Below are 27,496 nucleotides of genomic sequence, written 5' to 3'. Positions count from 1 at the left end.
CATTTTTTTACCACTTTCCAAATTCTCAAATAAAATGTGGTTTTGGATTTCTTGAATTCTTTGTGTTTATTACCTCAATTGCATTACTTCCTCACTATATAAAATGGTGTTCATTTTCTTGGTCTGTGCAGAAAACAATGAGAAATTCCAGTTGTAAATTTTGGTTGTGCACTACAAAAAAATTTAAAAATCCTAAACACAAGCCAAATAACTGCATTGGGTGTGTTTATTTCAATGGCTGCAAAATAGAATCATTGCAATAGATTGAGCGGTATTGTCTCAGTGGCTGGGAAGGGCATTGCATGCCCAAGCAGAAGAGCAATCACAGGCCAAGACAGTCAGGTGCTGGGGATGGAGTAAGGCAAGCATCACTGCTGCACACTGAGATACAGAAAGAACTAACATACACAGTTGCTCTAGATCCCATCCTCACCCTCCAGCAAAGTGGTTTGGCACACCCAAGTTGACATGATGCTATAAATGAGAATAGTGAATCTCCCCTGGGAGAAGGCATTTGAGGGTAGTTAAAAATCACATTTAATTCTCCCTGCTTTATACAGTACAGGCAGAATGTAAGGTTTCAGGAGCAGTGTGCCTGTAGCAACAACTGGGCCCTCTGTGTGGTGCTTAATCCTCATTTACTGGCCTAACCTACTCCAAACATCTGGTAGAGTGGCTCTGAGGATGCCTCAATTACACCTGAGTTCAGTTTGGCCTCTAGAAAAATTCGGCTTTAGAAGTATTATACAAGAGAGAAAATGCTATGTCTGCTGCCCCCCGGTTAGGTATGCTACCTCCAAATTGGGTGTCATTGAAGACTAAGTCTTCATTATAGTACCAGTTTCTATCTCACAACACTAAAAGGCCTTCTGATAGGCAGCAAGCATCAAACCCCCACTTTTCATAAATCATTCAAGAGCAAATGCAGAGTCCTGGAATCAAACATGAGATAGAGGGCTGATCTGCTTATAAGTCTTACATTAGGAGGATTACCATGGTCTGACATGTGCCTGCTGTCTTAAACTCTGTAAGCTACTCTATATTCTGCTATAAATGTCCCCCCATATTTTTCTTTCTGGGGGGAAACTCTGCATTATGAGATCATACAGAGTTTCCCTATGATCTGAAATTATTAGATTAGATCATATTTAGTGAAAAAATGGGATAACTGAAAAAAATATTGCCAGTCTTAGAGTCAAGAACAATCTTCACTGGAAAATGTAGACTATAGCCTAAACACCTTGTAAGGATTTGAAAGCCTTTTTCTCTTTCTTCTCCCAGAAACCTTACTGTAACTTAGTATGTACAACATACTTAGGCAGTGTCCCACACAGACAAAATCTAGACAGAAAAAACATCCAGTCCTATCACCCCTGGGATTTCCTTGCTTCACCTACCTGCAACAATATGACAAATTAACAGCAAACCCAAATGGACGACTTTGCCAATCCAGCATCTTTCAAATGGGCAAAAACTTCCTTGTGCATTACTCTTCTCATAGAGCCCTCAGTGGCTTTTTTACTTCTCATCTTCATTGCTGACTGTGGTGAATATGCCGTCATGTATACACACCTGAATGGCTCAGATCTATCAGGACATTGCAAGTTAAGACAGGATACTTTCCTACATACTAACAATCTGATTAATGCCAGAGAGTTTGGGAAAAGGATGGAACAAGACTGTGACGATGAGAAAACACTGCAAAGAATATGGGGTAGAGACCATTGCTGGGACTGAGAAAGCATTGTAAGTTTTACTAGAGAAGAGTGTCTCAGGGCAAACATGGACTAATTGTAATAAGACAGTCCAAAATCTAAAAATGTCTAAATTTTTCCTTAACCTTGTCTGAAGGTGCCCAATTTTCACATGAACTCAGAGCAATCACAGACCTCAAGAGTAGCATCATTCTGAAAAATTAGTTGATCTAGTAAGTTATTTAAATACATGTAAAGGTAGTCATCTCTAGACATTCATGGATGAAAATTCTGATCTTATTTCATTTCAACTAAAAAAGATATACTCAGCCAGTTACACACCTTTGTTTCACTGATAGACATTGCACTGTCAAGAGGAGGATCTGGCTTAGGTTCTTTTGCTCATACCCTCCATTTCCCAGTTGCGTGACTATTGCATCTCCAGTACACCATGTAAGAACTGGTGCTAGAGATGTACCTACACTACCTTTGTGTAGAAGAATGAAGATGGTTAATTAGCATTGATAATATACAGCTGTGGGTTGGCTTCAGGGGCAGCAGGTTGGTTGATGTAGGTAAGGTGCAGCTGTGGCTGGTTCTGTTAAGATGTTGGGCAGCCAATGAAGGGAAAGCAGCCGAGGAAGAAGCAAGAGAAGAAAGAACACACATCCTGGATGAGGTGACATGAGAAGGCAGCAGAGGGACTGGCATGAAGAGTATGCTGGTATGAGATGGTAAAAGACCTTGTTGTAGCTTGATAGTTTGGAGAGTGCTGCGACACTTTTGAGTAACTCTCTCCTGCTAGGAGACTCCAGTGAAGCTCTAACACATCACAGGCTTAGCTTTTTGTGGTTCTTTTTGAAAAGTTTTTGTTCTAGTAGAATAGTCAGGTGTCCTCTCTAGCTTGGTCTTCTGCCCACGTAACTCTGGTTGATCAGCAGAGATCTCATTGAAAATACAAGTATGGAACACAACATCTACTCAAATTATATGGCTTTCAAGTTATCTAGAAGAACTTATAAATTGTTTGGCAAATATCAGATAGGCAATAACTAGTGGCAACACCACAGTTACGTGAAGACAAAATACAACATAAAGAGGATGAACAACATGTATGAGGTGGTATAATTGAGCAGCATGAATAAAGGTGATATAAATGGAATTTAATAAGTTAAATGGGCATGAGTTAGCATGTGTAGGAGTAACTGATTGCCCTTTCCAATAGTCAGGAGTGATTTTCTTTTTTAATTGGATCATGCTTCTTCATTGCCAAATTGGATGCTTCTTTTTGCCCTCCTCAAGCACAAAATGTTTAAAACAAGTCTTTAAAATATGTAATAATGTAAAATGGAGATAGAAGAGTAATCAACAGAGAAGGCTTAACACAAAAGGGCTGCCTTGATTCTGTCCCTAGAAAACTTTGCAATGCTTTATACTCCTGCCAAAGAGATACTGGGTAACAGTTTCCAAGACACTGAAGTGATTAAGTTTTGGTGTAAATGCTGATTTTGCACTTGTCTACTTATGTCCATCAAGGGAACTTTTTTCCTTCTCTCTCCTTTCTCAGACAATATATTGATCTTAATGCCATATTAAGACGGGTGCTCTACTTACAGGTGAAGTTTTGGGTTTTTTTACAAGACTGCATTGGTACACCAGCAGTAAAGTTTTTTCAGCAACTGAAATAAAGTATGCGCTACAAGACTTACATTAGTATGACAGTAACAGAATAGTTGAAGCGTTAAGTCTGGCCTGTGTATCAATGATATAAAGTGCTTATGTCTAATTTTCAAAGGTAACTTACCACCGTGAAACCTAAATCATCCATGTGCTTTTGAAAATATTCCCCGTTAATTTACAAGTTAATGCCATGCTAAACAGACTGGGAGCAGACAATTTTTCCAGAAGCAATATGACTTTAAAAAGTGTTAGAAATAATAATTTAAAAAAGAATTTGCTTAATTATCCATATTAAATTTTATTTTGTTCACAAAGCAACTGTCAGCACTGGGATGAGAGCTGTGAGAAGTATCTACAATCTACTGCTCTGCCATATACCTCAAAGTCACAACAAAAACTACTCACTCCAAAAAACGTTTTCAAGAAAGCAACTCAAACTATGTTTTTTAAAAAAGAACCCAAAACCAAACCCACAACCACCCAATCAATCCCTATTGCACTTCTTGAAAATGTGTAAATACTTAACACCAATTTTTGAAGGTGTAATGGTAACCCAAAGACATTGAATTCAGTGCCTACAATTGGTTTTGTGGCATGAGTAGAAGATGTCTGTCTCATCTTTTAAACAAAATGTCTATGTCCTTCCTTATGACAAGTGGTCTTGTAAATGTCCATATAACTTCAAAGAATAAAAATATCATCTGTTCTCTTAAAGATTATGAAATATTTATGTGCCTATGACAGTCACCCAAATGTAGTCTTCAGGCTTTTTTGAACTCGTGACCTCAAACCCTTTTGATTTTAGGAGGCACTAAAGTAATTTGGGGCTTGGGACAGTTCAATCCTAACAAAGATTGTCAAAGGCACCCTTGCTCATCTGCCTGTTGGTGAATCAACTTTGCTTGCAGATGAACCACTTCCTGTGCTGAACAGCCCCTTTGCTGAGATGTTTTTTGGCAAAAGATACCCAAGTCCCAGGACCTAAGGCACTTAGAGAAAAGGGAGGGATTCTCACATATGAGGCTCATGTCCTCCATTTGACCATCTGAAGCTTTCAGATACCTGTGTTGACCCTGATCTACCTATCACTGGCAGCCAATATGAAACATACAGAATTAGAAGCCACTTATGAAAGTGTTAAACCTTGAACTTTTGCTTCAGTCTCTCTATCTGCAAAATAAAAACACTAGTAGTTTACAGGGCATTTCATATGTTCTTTCCTTACTTCTAATCATACTTATGTGGAAACTATATATTCTGAAAGTGATCTTTAAATGCCCAAAGCTGATTACAAAAGATATGCTTTTTAAATTAGATTATTTCCTATGGATTAAGCCAAAGAGAAACAAAATCCACCCAAACTCCTTTTGACATCATAAAAAAATTATTCCATGCTGCAAGCCAATGTCTCCACCTCAGACAACCTATTTCCTAACCCCATCCTGATGAATTTAAGATTTGCATGCAAAAATTCACCACGTGCTTCATAAATTTAGTTTGTAAGATTCATTGTGCTTTATACTTTTTTTTCCAAATAGTGGTGGTTAGATCTGGACCTCAAGCCAAGCAGCAGATGTTGGGATTTCCATGCAGAAGGTGGCTGCCAATGATCCAGAGGATCCCCTCTTACTAATGAGATGCTGCTTCCATACACTTACAGAGTCTGTTAAGTGAGAAGAAATTACAGTGCATGTTACATTCATGTAATTTTAGGACAAATCTGTGCAGGTTGCCTCCTCACAGTGGAAAAGTCTACAACATTTTGGAAGGTGAAGGAAGCAAAAGGAATTCTTTAAGGATGGCAAAACACAGCAAGTGCAATGTTGGTAACTCACTCACTCTTGTTTATCATGTCTTGGGGACAGAACTTGAATGGGACCCAGAGCTTTGACTTCTAAACCTCTGCACTGACTTATCATGTAATAATGTAATCCTATCATGTACTATTTATGGTTGTCTGAGGCAATCTTATCTAAAAGGCCCCATGAGAAAAGTTATGCCCTAACACATAGGGATGTGATAAGTTCTACCTATGCTAATCAATAGGCACTTGTGCATTTAAAAAATGCCCAGTGAAGATTGAGGCTGTATTAGCTACAGACCTCAGTAGGATTTCCAAAAGCCATGCAAGCCCCAAAGAAGGCTGTTTCAATAAGTATGTCCCTAGTCAGAGCCATAAAGACATAACAGAGAATGTCTGTGAGGTCAAGTTGATGGTTTGCTTGCTTCACTCTGCACTGGCATTTCACTGTCTAGATTAAATATTTGTTAGCATGCACCAGGCTCCTTAGCTCTGTTCTGATGCAAATTAAATACTTCTCTTGATGAGAAAACCCACAAATGGACTATTAGATAGTCTACACTGGGACCAAGATCATATACACACGTGGATATGAAGTGTCAGATTTGGCTCCCTCAGCTTCGTCTAGCCTTCTAAGAGCACTAGAGCCAAGAGACTTGAACAGTAGTAACAAACCTCCTTTGTCTTGGGAAACACATGTTGTTCTCCAAAACAGCAAGAACTATAAGCACGGTTAAGCTCAGCCTATGTCAGAACAACTCTCAGCATAATCAGCATCTTACCAAGAACATTCCAGTTCACAGATGTTTAAATTTCCGTACCTTACCCTTACCATACAGTGGGTACCAAACTAGAAAGTGCCAAAAGACTCATCAGAGAAGGACTAGGAAAGAACAACAAAACCTTAAGGAATTAAGTGGATGACAGTGCAGACTGAAGACCACAGACAGAATACACTTCATGAGATAAATCTGGCCAAAAGCAGAGTTGCATGGACTGAATGAAGGTATTGCATGGTACACTATTGCCTGCATGAAACAACCCACTGCAGTAATCCCCGATAGAGGTGGCATGAACAGTGGATGTTAGTTCTGAATCAGAGGGGAAGGTCTTTAGCTGGCTAATAGACAGTGTTTACTTTTCAATATTTCCTCTTGCCCACTGATGCTCAAAGTAACCCCAAGATGTGCACAAGCTGAGGCCTTGCAGACAGCTTACCAAGCATGGCTCTTTGTGAGATCAAATAGTAGTGCTGTCAATTGCCTCAGTATTTTTTGCTTTTGTCTGTGCTTAAGCTCCTCCCACAGAGATTCTCACCTATCATTTAAAAAGTTCCTACCCTTCAAGGCTGTGGAGAAAAGCCTGCATACATAGCTATGATATAACCTAGTGGGTCAGAAAACAAACCAAAGGAAAAGAACCTCACACCTTTTTCCTAACAAATAAATCATGGTTTTTAGGCCGATCTCACCAAGTTTATGGTAAGTTGACTCAAGGTTTTTGAATGACTAAAGTTAGAAGTACTTTAAGATATCAAACCAGCAAGCTCGCCAAATAGAATTAAACAAAGCTCACTCCACAGCTATTCTGGAGAAGATTAACTCCTTTCCTGCTAACTACATCTCTCATTGCTATAAATACGGAAAGCAATGACAACTTTCAACTAACCCTCTCTCCAAGAGGCCAATAGGTCCCATCTATAACAAACTCTCAAGCCAAATGATATAAACCTCCCATACTGTGATGTCCATATTCCACCTCCACAACAGAATCAGTAGACTTCCAGTTACTCATACCTTCATTGTAAATAAGGAAGTGCATGTTAGACTATCAGAAGTTGCTTGAGGATTTTCTCAGAGGCATTACAAATAATTTAAGCAAGTAAGGCTAACAGACAACATGACTGTGCCATTGCCTTATGTCCTGTTGGTTCTAAATTGTTCACAGCACTCTTGATCAGAACGTCACATGCAAAGAAGACAATGCAATTTTAATGAAAATGCTCCTCTCCCTCCAAAATCAACACAAATGACCATACAGCATTTCCATCAAGGACAAATATTTATAATACCAACAATGCATTGTGAATTCAAAAATTTTAAAGGATTTTTTGCTTGAAATCATGACAACCTTGGATCTCCCACTTTCATTGTTTACAATGGCTGCACAATCAGATTGACATACCATAAATCTTCCTTCCCTCTTCAGTTCTGGTTTGGTCATCCTTTGATTAACATCACATTTACCACAAACACATTCATTTGAAAAAAGGCCTCCCACACACACCAAAAATAATCTTCACCACACTCCATCTTCAAAATTGTTACATAAATTACTCATGTCCCATGCCACACCACAGACATACACAAAAGAAAACCAATGATGTTACTTACTAGGAACTCCAGACACCAGCCGTAATGGACGTAATACTCTGAAAGCCCGCAGTGCTTTAACATCAAATCCGGCACCTTTTCCTCCTATTGAATTCCCCCCATCTGCTTTGGTTGCTTGTTCTAAAATTGCACTAAAAAGCCTGCAAAAAGAAAGAGGAAACAATCTGTAGGCAGACAGCAAGGCTTGGGCTAAACAGGAACAGAGATCATCATCATCATATCACCCAAACTATCTCACAGACCTGCAAAGAGTGTCACACATCTCAGTCGACATTCACGTATGGTGGAGGAGAGACAGACTCTTCCCATATGCAATAACCTAATGGTGATGTCTATAGCATTTGCAAAACACTTGTTTCTGGAGCAGACATAAACAAGACATGCTCCTCCTTCAGCCTAATGGCTCCTTGCAGGCAGCTACAGACTACCACAGTGACCAGCCTGCCTGGCAGCATGTGGAGCTGTGCTCCCTGTCCTGTGTGCTGGGGCATACTGGATGCTTCAAAATGGCCATTCTGGCAATACTTTGTGCCAAATTTAAAGGGTCATCAAAAGCAGAGCATGTGGATCAGATTTTGAAGGCAGCCTCCAGGCTTTACCAGTCTGAACATATTCAGTAGGGGATAAACATAAAGGCAAGAAATCACAAATTTTAGGTTTTGCTCTTTCTGCTTCCAATACTTTGCTTGTTTCATTAACCAATAATCCACCTTGGGAAAAAAATTAACATTCATAATTAATCCAATCATTAATTAGCTGTCACTCATTTTACAAGGAATTAAGATGCACCGAGGTCACTGCAGGTAGAACTTGGTGTAAAACTCAGGGATCCTTCAAGGTGCAAACTTTTAGATGAGGGAGTATCCTCAGATTATGCGCTTGTATATCCATTTGTAAATCCTGTGATGCATTGGCTAGAGAAAGTGCAAAACTGTAGGAGTCTTATTATCAGAATATTTTATTATACTAGTCTTAATGTTTTATCTTGGCTAGTAGGAGTAGCTGCTTTAAGGAGATGTCTCAGAAAGCGTTTGAAAAGGCAGAGCAAGGCAGAAAAGACAACCCTCTTCTGTGAAAGAGCTGAAGGCTCACCCTATGTGTTAATAAGAACTTGATTTAATAAATTAGCTTTCAGGAAGCTCCTTCCTTTTTTCTGTTAAAACATTAGTACCTTTGGGGGAGGATAGATTCCTTGTGAATTTTCTAATAACATTGCTTTCAGCCTTGAAGTCATCAGCTTGAACCCAGCCAAATTCAGTAGAGGTTAAAAGCTGTTCCAGCCTAAATGTATGTTTGGCACTCTGTAGAAAATGCTTGCCTGGGAGTGGCAGAGACCCCTTGGTCTGTAGCATGCCATGGAGGCACCAGAGGTAACTTTAAAGAAGCTGCCTAGGATGGCAGAAACAGCCTAGTTGGCGTGGCCTGGATTCAGCCTGGCTAGTTTCTTTCTCAGACTTCACAGTCTGCAGTGCCTCTGTCAGGATCTCATCTATACGCCCTGACTGGCATATTCCACAGAGAGCCCCCAAACTGCATATCAAGCACAGCCTGAGCTGCCTGGTTGCTTTACAATGAGCTCCAATGCCTGCAGTCTGCAGTTAAAGCTTACTGATAGGGCCACAAACATAGGGAGCTTGCCCTGAATAGAAACAGGAGGATTCACTTACTGAAGCATCTAAATCAACACATTTCCCCAGCACTACAGCCACACAAAATCGTGGATTAAGGGAGTACAAATGCGAAATCAATTTCTTAAGCAGGTTGTTTGCTGTTTTTTTTTTTTTTAAATTCATATAAAGAGTCTTATAAAACTTGTCAGCTGTGACTGAGGAACTCCTAACTGGATCTATTCAAAGCCTCAACTTCAAGCACTGCAGAAAGATTTAACAACTAGGTAACAAGCGTGGGAAAAACTGCGTGTGGGGAGGTTGGATGCTGAGTTTGTAGGTGTTGCAGACTGAGAAGCAGGATGCAGAGAAGACAAAAACAGAGCCTATGAGAAATACTGCCGTTGGCTACAGATCTCACAGAGTGAAATAAACAAGGGCTGATGCAAAGAACATGAATTATTGGAATGTATGTATTTCTTGAGCTGTGTACACAAATTATACAGTTGCAATTTTCTGCTGGTCTTCATAATAGAAACACTGTAGGTCAAATTTGTCCTAATGTACTTTCAGTAAACTAATGATTAAGCTCTAGAAATGTGCTCTATTTCTTACCCAAACATTTCTATCTTCCTAGTCAACAGAATTCCCATACTAGATGATGAGTGACATACCTATGCAACAGTCCCAGTCTCCTGGAACCCTCTGGAGAAAAAATAATTCACTGTGAAAGGTTTCTTATGCTGTTTTTCAGCTCTCTCACAATGCTGAAGACGAGACATCTCAAGGAACTCTGAGTCAGTAACTGTGCAAAACTGAGGGTCCATTCTTGTGGTCCCCATTATCACTGGCCCTGTGTTTTACCAAACAGCAATTCTTGCCAGCTGGCACTAAGAGCGCTTCTCCTGTCACCCATGCAATGAGCAAACCATTGGCTACTCTAGAATTCTGCACTCTGAGACAAGGTACACTACTAAATTAATTCAGGAGGAGCAGAAACGCAATCAGTAGGACAGCTCACTCCACTGGAGCTAGCCCCTGCCTTCCCAGTCTGATGCAGCTCCACCATAGGCCAGCTGGCCCTGTTGGTGTGCTTGAGCATTGACTTCTAAACACACTGCCTTGAGGTATCCACAGTCATCTGCCTGCTGTACTTCAGGAATAATTTGCAGTAATTCCTGCTACTCCTAATTTAAAAACCTAAATTTAAATCTGAATTGTATTACTCCTTCTAATCCTGCTTTAACACATTTACTCCATGTGTAATATCTCCCCCTGTACTAATCCTTCTTTCTATCAATGCTATACAACTTTTTATTTCTCTATTTATTTCACTCTCTTTCCCTTTTGTATGGGGGTCTAGACTGTGCCCAATCTGGCCTGAATCTCTGCTCCACTCTTCAAATTTATAGTACATCTTGCCAATCCTACTTCGTTGTCCCTATTGCCTCCTGAGTCAGGGCACAGGCAGACATCTATGACTCAGAGGCTACAAGTACCATATGCTTTTTTGGCTGTAACTCATTATTGACCTGGAGAGGTGGGCAGGGGGGAAGCCTGTTCAGAAATATCGCCAATGATAAGACACAGAAGAAAGGTAAAGGCTTCTGATGGACCGTTCTATTATCTTCTACTAAGGAAAAGCCCACAACCTATATAAAATGTGTAGCTTCTTCTATAGACTCTTTCTAGGTTTTCAGCTTATTGTTTTCCAACTGTAAAAGATCTAGGTGGATGTTAAGCTACTGACATAAAACAGTAGAAGCCGGAGTCCTTCTACCCTATATTTACATGGGAAAATCTGCTCTTCAATGAAAACCTCTGGGAAAAGATTACAGTAGGTATGGTGGAGTGGTTCGTTCCTTGTCTTCTTAGTAGGCGATTCAGCTGAAATGCATGCTCCAAGCATGGTAGAAGAGAATGCTGTGCTAACAGAGAAATCAAAGTTTGGATGGTATAAAAATGCAAGAGGGCTAACCTCTGGGGGCACTAAAAATTTCACCACTTTTTTTTTAAATACAGAAATCAATCTTATTTCCTTCCAGCTAGTTATCTGCCAGTCTAAATTCATGCCCTATTTTCATTTGGAAATAGTACTTTCCATTGATGAAGCACAATTAACAGCATCTCAGTTTCTGAATTTCACTTGTGATATGACTACACCTAAACTAAATTTATCTGACAGACATGAATGATAAAGCAGAAAACAAATCTTTGGCTCATATGGACCTGTATGTATGTATGTATGTATGTATGTATGTATGGACACCCTCCACCTGTCACAGCACTCTCCAAACTACCAGCTACAACAAGGTCTTTTACCATCTCATACCAGCATACTCTTCATACCAGTCTCTCTGCTGACTTCACCTCATCCAGGATGTATGTTCTCTCTCTTCTCCCTACTTCTTCCTCGGCTGCTCTCTCTTCATTGGCTCTCAACCACTTAACCAGCCACACCTGCATCTTATCTACATCGCCAACCCACAGTTGTATATTATCAATGTTAATTAACCCAGCTTCATTCCACTACATCCACCTTTTTTTTTTTTTTTTAACATTTACTTGTGAAGTATGACACTAGCTTCACTGTTTTTCTTTCTTATATTTTACTGTTTCCCTTTTGACATCTGAAATCTGAAAAAGGTTTTTGCTTTGCTAGATGACCCCAACAGCAGCATGATAAGGCTGTAACAGGCTGTAACCTGCTCTACAGCTCTTCATCTCTTCCTCTGTGGGGAGGCCACACTGATTTTTATCTCACAAGAAAAGAACTTGCCAAGGGCTTCCAGAATATAAAGAGAAAACAGAGGGCTTGGTATTTCTAAGACCAAATCTCAGCAGAAAAACGTAGCTGGAAGAATCCTCATAGGTATAAAGAAATAGTAAAATACAATGATCGTTTTTTGCAGTGTTTTACAGTTCACCTGGATTTGTGAGTGTGAAAGTGTTTGGGTCTGCTCTTTAGAAACTCCCCACAGGTCTTCAGAGAGACATACACTGTGACCACATCTTCCAGTCTGCTCTGAATTTCAGATCCTTTCCAAATACCTTCACTGCCTACCTTCCCAAGTAAGACTGCCTTTGGCAGAAGCTATGGGCCCTTGGAGGATGACTGTGCTTGGCAGAAAAACCACAGCACTGCCAGGAAAGACAGATATTCTCCTACCACAACATTGTCAAGTTAGTCTTCTCTCAAGAGAAATTTCCTCCAACAGCCTAATATTAAAGGATATCACTGTTATATCTGAAAGTTTTAATGTTTTCCAAAAAAGGAACAGTAAAATTGAAGAAAACAAGAAACAATTTGACTAATCATTAGAGTCTGTGGGTTGTGCCTCCTTAGGCAGCTTAGGGGTATGATCTCTACTCTTAACTAATAATGTTCTTATTCACAGAGCCTCTGATTGATACCCTCACACAGACGTTTTTCTTCAAAGCAGCATTTAATGGTGCTGCTATAGAAGGGTCATAGGCTATTTAAAGATAAGCTAGAATCAAGCTTTAAAAGACTTAGCTGATGAATAAGCAGATCTCCCACACTGCAAGAACGATAAGCTGTTACAAGCTGACAGGTCTAAAGTCCATCCTTTCCCCAGAAAATGTAGCAGTTGTGTTCGGTGCTACCCTCTGCTGCTGCTGTGTATTCCTGTGGCCTTGTTAGAGCCACTAAAATCCCTTCAGACACCAGAGAACCTATCTTCAGAAGGTAGCGGAAAGTATACAGGCACATTGTTATAAAAATTTTTTATAGAAACTGAGGCTCCCCTCCAGACTTTATGCTTGATTGTACACACGTCCATTTTCCTCTTACTCTATTGACTTGTACATTTTAACAAAAAGGTAGCCAACTGTGCTGTATTATCTCTTCAAGATATATGTGGTAAGCAATGTATACTAGGTGGATTTTGAGACAAATGAAAGATGTAAAACCTGTCTTCTTTATGCTCCTTTGACTTCCAACAGTACAGGAGAAGTACTTCCCAACTAGCCTTTCTATTTTTTTTGTAGCAAGGACAATTGTTGTTGGAAATGAAGATGATTCCTAAGGCACAACAAGCACAAATGGCAATTACCACAGTCGTTTTGGGACTTGATGCTTCCAGTATGAGTCCCACACTATCCTTTGCCCCACATACTAAATAAATCCCTCTGCCCAGTGCTACAGCTGTGTCCAAACCACTCAGCTTTCTCCAATAGCTCCATCAATAGGCAGAAAAACATACCTCAAGGAAATGTTGTTACCAGCACTTGTTTCTTTATCCTCTCTCTCTCTTTAAAATTTATTTTAAACCTTTTCCATGGGACTTCCCCCCTGACAAAATATTCAAATACACTGAAATTTAAACATAATGTCATTGAGGGATTTCAGATAGCCCCTAGGAAAAGAGGACAGGGCAGAAGAGGAACAGATGGTATCACCATGTAGATTTTGCAGAGGGGATGTGGAAAGAAAAAGCAGTGCACCAGCCTAGGCTGTGGCACTGTGCGAGTGATTTTAAACAGATAAACATCAAAGAAACCCATCTGGCCTTGAAGTGAAATCTGTCACTTGAGATTGTTACTATTTAACTGAGACCTTGGGGTTTTGGCCACGTTTATTATTCTCATGTAATCCCTCCCCAGTTACATTTTTTGTTCCCCATCAAGTCACTGAGAGCTGCTGGAGGCATGAGCAGATAGAAGAGCTCAGAGCTCCAGTTTCTGTCATTGGCAATGGAATTAATTTCAGTACGAATATCATCTTGCTGATTAACTGCCCTAGTAGGAAAATTGAAAAGGACTGTACTTAAACTAGATATAAAGCTGCCCTGTGATTTCTGGAGCCTCGTTCTTTTACATTCTAATGGATGAAGAGGAGGTAATGTGTCCTTTCTTTAAAAAGTCTCTTTCTCATAAAAATGAAATGAGAATAACCACATTCACAGGACTTTTTTCTCCAATCTTTCTTCAACTCAAGCAGCAATTCCCAAGCGGGTGCGATATCTGAGGGCATTCAAAGGCAGAACCAGCTACAGAATTGGACACTGATGTCAGTGGAGGGGCTGGGGATTTTACAATTTCCAATTAGTAATTTGTTGTGGGATCCTCTGGCTGCAGGAACAAAGCAGAAAGATGACTGGGCACTGCCATAAGAAGTGTTACACCCATGTGGAGGCAGAGAGGTCTTGGGACTAAGAATAGGTTCCAGCTTGTCCTCCTTCCCCCTCACTGGGAATTCTCCTTCCACCCACTTTTCCCCATGATGATGGGAAGTGGGAGGGATTGGGTAGCACACTTTACTGACTTAGCTTTCCGGGTCCACCACAAAAATGGTCAAGAAGCTAGATGGACTTTTGTATGGGGCAGAATTTATGAGGAGGCTTTGATGACTGAGAGTGTCCCTTTTGACAGCTTCCCAAGGAGCTGATGCAGGCTTTCCTTGGTAAAGAAGTGAAAAAGTGCAAGTTTTTGTGGGCGATGAAACTCTTTGACAATGGAGTGGTAGGAGGATGGGACAAATTACTCAGGTGAAGAAATACTTGTTCTTTTTGTCTTCAGGGGTAGTTTATCCTTCACCTCTTCCCTTCAACAGTCACAACACAAACCCCTTGCTTATCTCTTACTCTTAGGTAGAAAATGAAGGAGCTTGACTTTGCTTTTATTCGAATAAATTAAATGCCAAGCTTGAAAAACACAGAGAGGAATAAGGGGATTAGAAAGGTTGCAGCTCAAAGTGGCAATTTGATCTACAATAGTAAAATTAGTCTTTAAAGAGGTTAAAATATTAAAAGGGTCAAAATGAAAAATGTTGAAATCACCAGCAGAAAAGTGCAATCAAACTGAAGACCTTGTATCTGTTTGTATGAAAAAGTATGAAAACCTGGGATTTAAATTTTTCATCCATCTTTGAGAATGAGAAATATCAGTAAATGTTCACAAGATGGCAAGATTTATTTGTCATCCAATCCAATCTTAACTGAAGGATCCCATCTAGATATTCTTTTTCTAATATTCTCACAGATTTACAAACAAAGGGATTTTCTTCCAGTTAAGCACATTCAGGCATTTGACTTTATCCAACAGCCTTGCGCTGCTTCCCCTTTTTATCCCCGTTGTAAAAAAGCAGTTTCATTTCCATGCCTTGCAAACCATTAAAAGCCTCGGAAAAGGCTAAGCAGCAAGGAATACCAGACAGAAAATGTACATCAACGGATTGCTAATCCTTAATATTTACCTCAAGGTAAATCATCGCTACACACTGAAATTAGCATGAATCAAGTTACACCTGCAGAAGACCAGCGGGTTAACTGTATTTTTAGGTTACACAGTAAAACTTGGTTAAACTTGCAAAGACTCATAGGGGTGTTAACAAAGGAGGGACAAATGGTGGTTGCAGGAGGAACATGATGTATAGCAACCTCTAACATCACCCATATGTAATGTACCAGGCATTCCCCCACCCTCAGGCTCCTAAATGTTGCCAGTATCCCCATGCGGGCAGTGCATTCAAAGACAAAATGTCAGTACTCACCCTACTACCACAATTATAAAATCTAGTAAATTCCAGCCATTGCGGAGGTAAGCGTTGGGGTGAAAGAGAAGTCCGTATGCTATTACTTTTAAAAATGCTTCCACTGTAAAAATTATGAGAAAGAGATACTCCACTCGTTCCTGGGGAAGAGAACAAGAGAGACAATGGTTAGCAAGAGTGACAAACCATGGATAAGGATGTTTTCTTCTGTCACAGTCCACCTGTGCAGCCTCCAACTCACTGACTCGCCACTTGGATTCATCTAACATGCATGGCTTGCCAGAGGGCTCTTCTCCTAACCCTTGCACAGTGCAGCCAGTCTGACAGGACAGTGGCAGTAAATTTTGGTTAAGCTCTGAGATTTGCTGCCCTTGCCTTGGCAGGGACTGACCACTGCAGAGTCCTGTGTGAAGGAGGAGGGGAGATGGTCAACAGGCATGTTCGAGCACTCAGCTCTCTACAGAGTACATTGCCAAATATTGTCAGCCATCAGAATCAACTGCATCCAGTCCTCTTCTGCCTCTGAAGGGGAAACATTGCTGGATGCAATACTGCAGAGAGAGAGAGGGAGAAGTAAAGAGAAGGGCCCACCTGAGACTAACGCATGTGTTAAACTGTGCCGCCTTCGGGATTCCCTTTTCTGTTGCTGGGGAATAGGTAGGCTGAATATTGGTGATAAATGATTTACAGATCAGGCTGACTAATGCCAGAGGCTTTTAGTCATTCCACCAGAAATGTACATGTCCCTGTGAAATGCAGGCTGCAATTAAGCATATCCAAACAAAGTCACTTCCAGTGACAGTACAGTCTGATTCAGGACAAGCAAGCAGGCTTTTGGAGTTGGTACATAGGCTCACTGTCTCTCATCTCTGGTTTTTTAGCCCCAGTGTGGAATAAGAATAGCAGTGTTGCAGAAATGGTAGGAACGTCCACGTAAGTAGGAGGGAAACTGCAGCATTAGGTAATCACTACAAAAGTGCCGCATGGCAAGCTGAGTGGGAAAAAAAACCACATAAAAAGTAGATGACAGCAAAAGAACACTAGATCCCTACAAAATTAAACTACAAAGTTATTAAAAGTTCACATTAAAGAAATAGAAGTCTAAGATAAATACAAATTAAAACATCCCAGGCATTCCTGGTCATATCCTTACAGGATACCCATCAAGTCTATCAGGCAGGTAACTACTTTGTTTTTCTTTTCAGCTCCGAACTGCAATTGCTCTGTTCCTATGGCCAGTTGAATGCATGTATGACACTTTCATATGACACAGCAATACAAAATGTATTCCATCAATCATTCCATTGTTTGACAGCTGCCCATTTGAACATCTTTCATTCAGCTCCAGGTAATTAACAATTCAATAGCAACCCACTGATCAAAAAAGGCAATTTCCAGTTCATCTGCATGTTTACAATAACATATTACTTTACAAGATTGAGAATTTCCATCTGACAGTAGCAGGCACATGTTTGTGCTTTAAAATACTGTTGGTTTCCCTCAGACAATGGTTTCATAATGCCTGCAGTATTCCCCAGTGCTTAGTATGGGGAACACCTAAAAAAGAAAAAGTATCACTTTGTAGTTATGTGATCCAGTCGTAAAGCTTTTGAACATGCCCACAGCACGAATTTGTCCATTGTTGTCCCAAGTGGAGACAGGTCAGCACACTAAGCATTTCCCTACCCTTGAACTCAGGGAAGGAAACAACAGTATACAATACTAGTGACTACTCTGTCCCCAGCTCTACAAACAGTATATGCGTTATTTTACTTAGCACAGGAATTGGCATGTTAAGTGCTAACAACCAGGAGTCTGGCCATGGGCTTGGCCACGGGCTTGGCCACAGAAAAAAGCTCCAAAATGGCCTGCGTGTTCCTAGAAGGGACTAACCTGGCAGCCCTCCACCTTCCACTGCTGCTGACAGCTGAAGGGGTGCTCTTTGATGTACAAATCATACAAGTCAAACAGACCCAAACAATCAAGCTCTATGCGCACATTTGTCAAGTCAGATGAGCTGTCACAAAACCTCTTAAAAAAGCCCTCAAAACAAGGCACAAAACAGTTGTGTGCTGGGAGGTCTATGCGACACCTTTCTGGCTGCCCCGGGCCTCTCCCAGCGCGGCGCGAGGCTGGGCGCCACCCCGCAGAGGCCTGCAGCTGCCATGCCTCCCCGCCGAGGGGGCAAGGTCAGGCCTCTTCAGAGCCTGGAGAAGGGTGGAAATGGACTCTGGGGGGGAAATACCTGCCCTGAACTGAGGTGGGAGTAGGGATTGCTGTGCCTGGGATAGAGATGGTCTCACTAGGGATGAATGAATATATTTTAGGATGGAAACAAAAGGTTTCTCTCACTGCAACCCACCCCATCAGTGGGCCTCACTCCCTGTTTCAGCCAAGGACTTCCCACAGCTGTGGGCAAGCCCCCTTCCCCCCCCCAGCACCCCCCCCCCCCCCCGCCCCTAGGAAGGGCCACAGCAGGTCCAAGACCACGCTCTCATTCGGACTGCCTTCTAGGTTACCCTGTGCACTCAATTCATCCATCATCCCACTCTGTAAACAGAGACATGGGCTCATGGAGAAATGCTGCACACCCTAAAAACCAGCCTTCCCCTAAAGCCTTCCGTGGCAGTCACAGCCAAGACTGGTGCCAGGGGATGCTGAGAGCCCCACCCTCTTGTTTAATTAAACTCCAGGTCCAATCTGAAGGGGATTGGCAGCACAACTGAAGAGGAAGGCCTAGAGCTGATCCTGCGCTCAGTGTTTTAACAGCAAACACTGCCCTTGAGGTCTGGGCACCCTGGGACAAATGCTGCTGCCAGCTCTGCCTGGTTCTGTGGTTCTGTGGCCACAGGGCTGTGCAGGCCTGCCTGGCCAGAACAGCCTTTTCCCACCACAAATTTCATTGAAATATCTGTACTAATGCAATCAAAAGTCCAAGAAAGCAAATACTCAAGAAAATTCTGGAACAACTTTTTTTGTTTTGGTTTGGTTTGGGCTTTTTGATTTAATATTTAATACTGCACAGAGCAGGCAGTTTTTCAACAACTAACAGGTTCCATTTGGTTCGGTTTAGGAGCTTCATACTTTTTTGACTCTAAAGATGCTTATGGGACTACAGACTCCTGTTTTGTTATTGTAATAACGCAGTTTGTTGAACCATGTAATTGAGGTAATAATATGACAAAATATTACACACACACGTGCATATACACACCCACCCACCCCTATACATATACAACTACAAGCTGTTTGAATAAATTCCTTACAATATCTGGTTGAGGTGGAAAGATCCATAAAAAATAAAATTCTCTAAAAGCCCCAGAAATGAACATAAGATACAGAATGCTGAGCAGAGGAGAGAGATTTTATGATCCTCTGCACTTAAATTAATGATTTCAGGATCTAAAGCTGAAGGAAAAATACTGCCGAGATTAAACAGTGCAGCTACTTCAAGACCATTTCAGTGCAGCTACTCCTGCTTAGACTCGAGCAGAATTTGAAAAGCCTGCTAATTAATTTGTGTTCCCTTTTCTCCTTATACTATAAAACTCAAGAGCCTTTATGAACACAGCGTAACTCAATAATGATGTAGCATAACTGCGTTCCCAAGAACCTGGGCTGCAGTCCCAGTTCTGATGCCACCCAGCCTGATGAACTTACCAACCTGACTCAACCACTCCTGCCTCAGGTTAGAAATGAGAGGAAGACCTGTTGTCTCAGCAGCTGCAGAATGATTAATTTGCCTTTGCTAAATGGGCATCTACGCTTCTGGCTGCTCATTTGAAGCTTTGCTCTCACAGGTTAGGCAGACAGGGCCCCAGTGTTTCAAGCTCCCAAGTGACATAGCACTGCAAAGTATCCATAACCTGCACTCTCTGAGAAGCCAGTTTGGTGCCATTTCCAGAGAAACCAAGCCAGACAAAAACTGACATTTCTCTTGGAGGGAGTTCCCTGCTGATGGGGAGGGAGGGAACTGCCCACTAGCTTTGTGGGAGGGAAAGGAGACAGCAACAGCATTGCCCCTTGAAACACAAATCCAAGCCACAGCATCAAAAGAGAGGGAGCTTACTTTGGAGCTGTAAGAAAGGGGGAACAGTATCTTTTTTATTTGTGTCTTAGAGTTGGGAACCATGCTGACTGGCTGAGACACGTGAAGCATCCTGCACATGGCAGAATTACAAAGCAGGAAGTTCCTGCTTGGGAAACGGTGATGATGATGTTTTGAAAACCAGAGAGAAACCCCCAACAATATATGAGTGGAAGAAGAGGAAGGACAAAAGCTTTAGAAAACTGGCCAGTCTGGAGCATACACATGTTCTGGGACTGGCTTTACCACTGGTTTTTTGTGTTTGTTTTGTTTTGTACAGATACAGGACATGAGCGTCAGCTACTCGGGCTGATAGATTAGTTGTCACTAACTTTGCCAAGAAACAAACTGTACATCATCATACTCTTAACAAAGAAACAAACATTAACTTACCGTTAAGGCTCTAAGATATATTTCCAAAAAAGGATACTGTATTAAGTATAAAATCCCTCAAATCCCATGTGCCTTCTGAAGAAGTCATAGATTTTGTTTTGTTTATAATTTTTAAACTGTACCTAATGGCATCCTGGGTTCATAAAAGGAATCTGAAAACAGGAAATGCAAGGAAATTACTGTAAGGTGCCATGAGGCTTTTCTTGTCAGGAGAGCAGTAAGTAGACCAGTGCTGTTTCTGAGAAATGGTTCTCAGAATGATTCACTTTATCTTGATCCTAGCTCTCCAAACCTTACTCACCCAGCAGCACAACTAGGTTATAATTTTCTGTGCAAGAGTTACTCAAGGCTCAAATAAACATCAGGTTCTTACACCTCATACACTCCATTCTAAAGAGTTTACAGTCTCAAATTCAGTCACTAAAGGTTTTCTCAGACTTTGCTGTCTCTCTCTGCTTGCACTCTTCTCAGTTTGTTACAAACCATGTTTCAAAACCTAGAGCTTACATATTTGAAGTAATGTGCAGCAAGCCCTGCACAGCTAGAACCTTTATGAAGCTGCCTGTCTGACCTTACATGACGTTATGTCAGTGTCTGAGTTATTATTCCCTAGTGCTTCCTTAAACATAAGAGAATACATTTCTTCAGTAACACAAATGCTCAGCAGTCCAAGGAAAACAGTAGTATTTTAAGGGCCTCTGTCATATAGGATGTTTTGCAGTAATAGCTCTGAAAGATAAAAGTCAGAGTAGAAGCGCTCAAGATTTTTTCCTAGTAGGGAAAATGGGCAGTAAGGAGACTAAACTGCAGTGCTGGAAAACATGGCCCAGAAGTTTATGAAAAAAGGCTCCATGTTTTTTGATTACTAGTTATCATCACATCTGAGATATGGATATCCTTACTGTGTGAATACGATGACCTGGAGGCTGCTGTTAGCATCAGTGACTTTGACCTTCAGTGAGGAAGAGACACATGTGTGCACTTAAAAGGATTAATTCAATAAAGCAGATGTTAAGACAGGTTTGTTGACAATGAGTTACTTCTGAATGTACTCAGTTACTCAGGAAACATTTTCAGCTAAGTATGTGTGAAAATAGTACACAAACACATGAAGGAATAAAACTTAAAGGAGAGAACATGTTTGGATTTTTTTCCTTCCTTCTCCTTAAAATTAATGCCACTGCAGAAACAAGTGGCCATATCCATTTCTTTGATAAATAGAAAGGGATGATAAGAGAGCATGCTGTTGAACATAACTCTATTTGCTGTTACTGCTGATTCTAAAACATAACATTCCCCAAAAAGAATATTCCTAAAATTTGAGCAAAAGAACACTGTCTGATTTTACCTGACAAGGATAAAACAAGCCCCAAAAAGGAAGTGGATGACTAGCATTCCACTAAAAACCCACCATGTTAGAAGTCAGAACAGCTTCTGAAAGGTTACATTCCAAATATGATCAGCATTGCCCTCTCTCCAACTAAAGGCAGTGTCTATATAATGTCAGGGTTTACAATGAGCAGTTTAATTCACACCAAGCACTGAAGAAATAAAACCTTTTAACTAACACCTGTGAATGGGAGATACTTTTATATACAGCTACTTTAAAGGTGTCCAACATGGGAAGAATAAACCAGAAATCTCACTAATCTGAAATAAAAAAACTATAAAAAAGGAACGTAGTGCAGGCTAGCCTTCAGTACTGCCCATGATGCATTTAAAGAACTTGTAGAAGAGAAGACATTAATAGGTTTGAATGATTACAGACCTGATACACATGCCTTATATTCAAGAGTTCCTTAGCGAATCAATGAATACTTCATCCATAGCTCTCTTGTGGGATCTAGACTAAGCTCTGTATTTTTCTTACAGCACTTTGGCAGGGATCAGCTTGAATTTATTTATGGGTTCAGTGGAATTATGTTTTGTGTCAGAGTCCAACTGTAATACAAAGCCAAGGCACAAGGGGGTCAAACCCCCTGTGCTAGTACCTTGTACAAACACACTTTCCCTTTCAGTGAGCCATATGTTCCTTATTCACTCAAACTAAAGTACAGCTATGAATGACATTACTGTTCTGATGTACTATCATGTCACTTTCATTTTTTACTAACATTAGGTGGAGAAACAAGCTCCAGCTATACATAATCATGTAATTATTTGAAATGCTACATTTCAGAAGGAATTGACATACCAATATCATTTGGACCACAGTAAAAGAGGAGTATTACTTTGAAACCTTCATACTATACAAGATTCTGAGCAACTTGATTTAATTTTGAAGATAGCCCTGCTTTGAGTTGGAATTTGGACTAGACAACCCACAGAAGTCCCTTTCAACCTATATTTTTTCTAAGACTATATGCATATTTTATAATCCTAAATGCACCTCTATTCCTCAGAACAATCCAGCAAACTCACTCTTTCCTTTCCATTGCACATCAATGTTTCCCAGTGGGATGCCTCATTCTCCACAACAGACATGGTCAAGCATGTGCCTTTCTGAATTCATATAAAGGATTATGCATCCATTCAGACTTAAAATTTGGACTCCAATGCTGACTAGATAATGTCTAACTTATGTAATATTTTTCTATATGGTCTCTGTCTAGCAGTAGCAGAAATCTCTTGGGTGTCGTTTCTCAAGTTTTCTTCTTTTCTGGACTGAAACAGAACAATAGGATCCTGCCTATATATGAATTAAACCCAGAGAATGTGTTCCTTATGGGCTCAGTTTTTCTTTGGCATGACCAAGAATTAAAGCCATTCAGACAGGCCATGTATAAATATTCCAAACTGAACAGCTCTGGAGGCAAATAATGTCATACCTTAGTTTCTTTTGTTTTGGTCCACTACTCTGATTAAACTGAAATGAACTGTTACTTTATATTCTGATCAGACCAATAAGAGATTACTCTTCTAGGAGGAAGCAACATTAGGGAAGGCAGCATAAGGCTTATGACCTAGAGTACCTCATTTAGGATCTCTGGATAGAAATTAAAAGCTGGCTAGGTGCTGTGGGTTTCCCATGATTAGGAATTAAATTCACCCCAGAAGAAAGCTTTTACTAGTTTCCTTTATGCAGTTTCAAAGGCAGTGAGGCAGTCCAGCGTCTTCTCACAAAGTCAATACAGCCATTTGAAACATCACATTGTCCATCTACCAGCTGCTGATTAAGGACAGGGTACCAGAAGAATCCATTTAAATCAGAGCAGCCCCAGTATGACAGCTGTATCTAACAGATCATCATAAGGCATATCATGTCTCATCCAGCTCCCAAAATGACCCAAATAAGTTAGAAATTGGTTACTCACCATGCTCAGGTGTTTGAACTTGATCATGTATGCAATGAGATATACAAGCCTATTAACCATAAAATATTTCAGTGCTCCATTTTATTATTTTTTATTATTATTAATAATAAAAAACCAGTCCTCTCTAGCACAACCTAACCTTTCTATGCTCAAAACCATGTTAGTGTTAAATATTGAGCATTTTGTTGCCAGACAGAACAGTAAATATATATCCCACTTTAGGAGGAATTCTAAAAAACCGACCTAATTAAATATTGACTCATTAGGACAGTTTCTAAAAGGTCTTCTTTACAGCCCATCATCTAAGCAGCATACACAAGCATGCTTGTTTTTGGAAACAAGCTACATGACCTCAGCAATAACCGTTCTAATCATTTTTTTGTTTTGCACCATCCATAAGCTGGTTCCTAAAGTCACAGGTCTGCAGTTGTTCTCATTATATTGTTTTAATCTGATCATCATTACACAATCAGTGCTTTCAGTGCATTATTCTTCAACAACTCTATAAACTTCTTAGTGGTAGGAAAAAAGCTTTACAGAGGCAAATCCCAAGTGTCTGACTGCTGAAAAGAAGTGACCCTGTCCCCATGAGATTTATTAATTTCAAGTCAATCACATGATTTCAGGAGCTGATGACTTTTTAACTGCTTGGAGTCAACATTAGGACAACTGTAGTTTGTCTGCCTTGTAAACTTAGGCTGTTGTCATATGGACAAACACACTGAGGAATGTTCATGCTCATATTCAGCCATCTTCTCTAAGAAATCGCCAAGAATTTGGCCCCAAAATGAAGGACTGAATTTCCAGCAGAGCTCAACATGAGGATAGTGAGTTCCTTTGGAAGTATACCCATAACAAGACTTTCTGTGTGCCAATGGTTTTTACAATGCCCTCATGAATAAAGGGTGTGGAGGAGTTACATTCCATACACTTAATTTAATGAAGCATCTTTTCTCTCAGAAAGCATTTTCTATTTTTTTTCAAATGATCTGATCCTACAAGGTTTTGAGTAATTCTAGTACATGCCAGGTTAGACTAAAATACAGTCTGAATCAGGGAGAATTTTTCTACTAATTTTAACATGGAAAGTATTATCTTCTCAACTAGGTAAGTCAGTAATTGTCTCCAGGCTGAATTCCCTGTTTCTCTTCATCCTCTTTATAACTTCTCAGGCAACACTAAAGAATTAGAAACCTTTCCTAAACTGCCTTGCAGGAGGAACCCCAATTTGGAGGGGGCACCACCACATACCGAGGTGACAGAATGACTGGTATTGTCTCTCTTGCGCAAGCCCTTGGCACAGGGCATGGTTTTAGAAGAGAAAAGGACTAGCAGGAGAAAGAAGCGAACAGCCAAAGAAAGTATTTGGGGAGCTAGCATGGGATCAGATGTCAGCAAACATTGGCTCCTTGACAAACCATAGTTAAATCCAGCACAATTTAGGCCCTCTGTGAATTACTCTCAACTACTCAGCTAAAAACTAGAGAGCCACAAGAGAACCCCTGTGGAAATCTGGCCCTGAACCTTTGTTTAACAGGCCACTGAGCACAGACTTTTCTCTGACCGGCCACCCAGAAGAGCTCATCAAATCCCACTTTTAAAACATTTCTGTCAAATGCATTTTAATCCAATCGCTCTCGTGCATTTTATGATGCTCTAATTTATGTTTTTAATCTACTACAATTCTTTTAAAATTGTTTGTGCAGTGCAGTGATGCCTGACAGGGAATGCTTTATAAATAAATTGAATTTATGACTATTTATAACCTCTCCTTCTTGAAACTTCTAAGCAAATAAATTGGTCCCACAGTTCAATGTTCTAGGGTTGCGGTCTCTCTGTACACATTCGTACAAACACAATATATACACATACATGAGAGAAAGAGAGAGCCATAGCGTGTGTACGTGTGTGTGACCTTTTCTTTCCATGAGTAACTTAAGGGCATATTTAACATTCTGTTCACACTGCTCATGGCAGACACGAAAAACACAACTGAAGGGAACGGAAAATGGAAAGTCCTTGCAGCTTCTCCATCACAGCCTCTATCTTTCCTTTTGTGGGGCAAAGGTTTCCAGTTTTTGTTTACTACCCCTGAGTAAGTTTCTGTTCCTTTGCTTGCTGCTTGAACGGACAGGGCACATGAAATGAGGCAGCTATAAGGACCTTTGACAACCAGCACATAAAACTCATTTTATTTCCTTAATGGAAGTCTAATTGGTAATTAAAAACATGACTATGACCTGTGCAGTACCCAGAGAATAGAAATGGACTTCATTGTAAACAGATCAAGCTCACAAGGCTGCAGCTCTGCAGAGTAGGAAGATTTCTTCTGGGCAAGGAGAAGTGAAAGAAATGCTCTAGTAAGCTAACCAAAAAATCCCCCCCAAACAACTGATATTCTTTGCCAGTTCTGTCCCTCGGTTAACTCCCACCAGCCACTGTGCCAACATTCACTGTAGTGGCTTCTACGTTGAAACAGACCCAGGGACAAGAAGCTGGAAAATGGAATTTGGATTCTTGTGCCCCCACTTCCCTGTCAGACTGGGGCATGTATTTTCATTTCTTGTAAGATAAGCATGTGTTTCACCCTCATAGGTGTGCGTATTGCAGGGGTAATATGCAAAGTAGAGGCAAACTAATAATCTTCCCAAATGCCACCACCTTCTATCCGGTTAGTCTGGGTCTAGGTGTCTACTTGGTGCAAACTCAGCCTGCAGGATGCTAGATCACCCTCACGAAGCCCACAGCGCTGCATTTGGGTGGATGCAGAGTAATGCAAGGTCACATCATAACAAAATATTTGGATTTGCTTCAAGCAAGCCAAACACATGGATCTGAGAATGTTAAAACATTTTTGTTCAATAAAAATGTTTAAACATAATGAAACTGTTATTTCTGCACTGGAATTGTCTGAGAAATTTCCTTTAGGGACTGTAAAGAGGGGAAATATCACATATAGACTACTTCAACCTTTTTATTCTAATATTCAATAAAACCAAATTTCAAAATTTTGGAATTTCCCAGGCAATGCCTAGATTTCCACCAGCCTGACTGGCAAACCAGCAGGAGGGAAAATGGAAAGAAGAGAAACAGCTTCAAAATGGGTTAATGCATGCTAGCACATCTAATTCACTAAAAATAAGGAAGAAGGATTTCTGATGAAGTTCAGGCATTAATAAGGAATGAACGTCGCACCCATGCCACTATTTGCAAATGAAAAGTCTGTAAAGAACTATAGTGAGCTACTAATTTTCATGCCAGAGGACAGGCAGCCAATGTACCTGTGTTTTAATTTACTATGATAAACCCTTAAGACAGAATTTATTCTTATCAGGATAAACTTAAAATAAAAACTAAGAAAAATATTAAACTCTGAATAGTGAAAGGTCAGGAATGTTATTAATGTCCTATAATGCTCTGTAATTAAACTCAGCCTGGTTAGCTTCTGGCTAGTTTGCAAAAAGGCATGCTCTTCTTACATTCCCTAGCTTCAGGGGTGGCTTTATCTCCTACAAGTATTGCAGGCTGTGGGATCTCTGTCTAAAGGGAAAATTAGGTTTCAGCTGGCCTGTCTGAAAAAAGTATCTAAATCCCAACCCGCAACCAGAATTCCCTTTCATCAGTTATAGTCAAATCCTTATGACATCCATCACTCAGGAGGTCACTCCCAGTGAAATGATCTCTAAGAACTCAGCCAGATCTCCCCTACGTCAGACAGACTACTGCTTGGGGCTGGCAAGTGTTTTGCCAAATAGGCTTGGATTTCAAAGATTCTGTGTTTACTTGATGAAAATAAGATGTTATACACTTTGTTTTCACTTACTCTGTTCCCAAGGCTCTCTCTCTTTTCCATCACCCCAGGGCTCTAAGCAAACAGGATTCATATTGATCTGCCTGAAAATTATTTTTAATGCTATTAATGTTGTTGGCTGCTCTACTGGATGTCTTCCAGGTTTTTCATCCTGACTAGTTGTTCTGACTGATCTGTAATACACTAAGCCTATCACTTTTGC

The 27,496-nt window shown here is 40.5% G+C and overlaps 1 protein-coding gene across 1 annotated transcript in view; it reads right to left on the bottom strand.

The window, feature by feature from the left end:
• CACNA1C (calcium voltage-gated channel subunit alpha1 C) overlaps positions 1-27,496 on the bottom strand; it is a 493,845-nt gene that overhangs the window by 188,548 nt on the left and 277,801 nt on the right. The window contains exons 4-5 of the mRNA XM_055807493.1: positions 15,690-15,829; positions 7,569-7,708 (exon numbers count right to left, since the gene is read on the bottom strand). Coding sequence (XP_055663468.1) covers positions 7,569-7,708; positions 15,690-15,829 — 280 coding nt within the window. The remainder of the gene's footprint in view (positions 1-7,568; positions 7,709-15,689; positions 15,830-27,496) is intronic.

Source organism: Falco peregrinus, chromosome 6, assembly GCF_023634155.1.
Source record: "Falco peregrinus isolate bFalPer1 chromosome 6, bFalPer1.pri, whole genome shotgun sequence".
NCBI lineage: Eukaryota > Metazoa > Chordata > Aves > Falconiformes > Falconidae > Falco > Falco peregrinus.
Note: the sequence above shows the minus strand (reverse complement) of the source record. Positions and strands in the feature narration are given on the sequence as shown.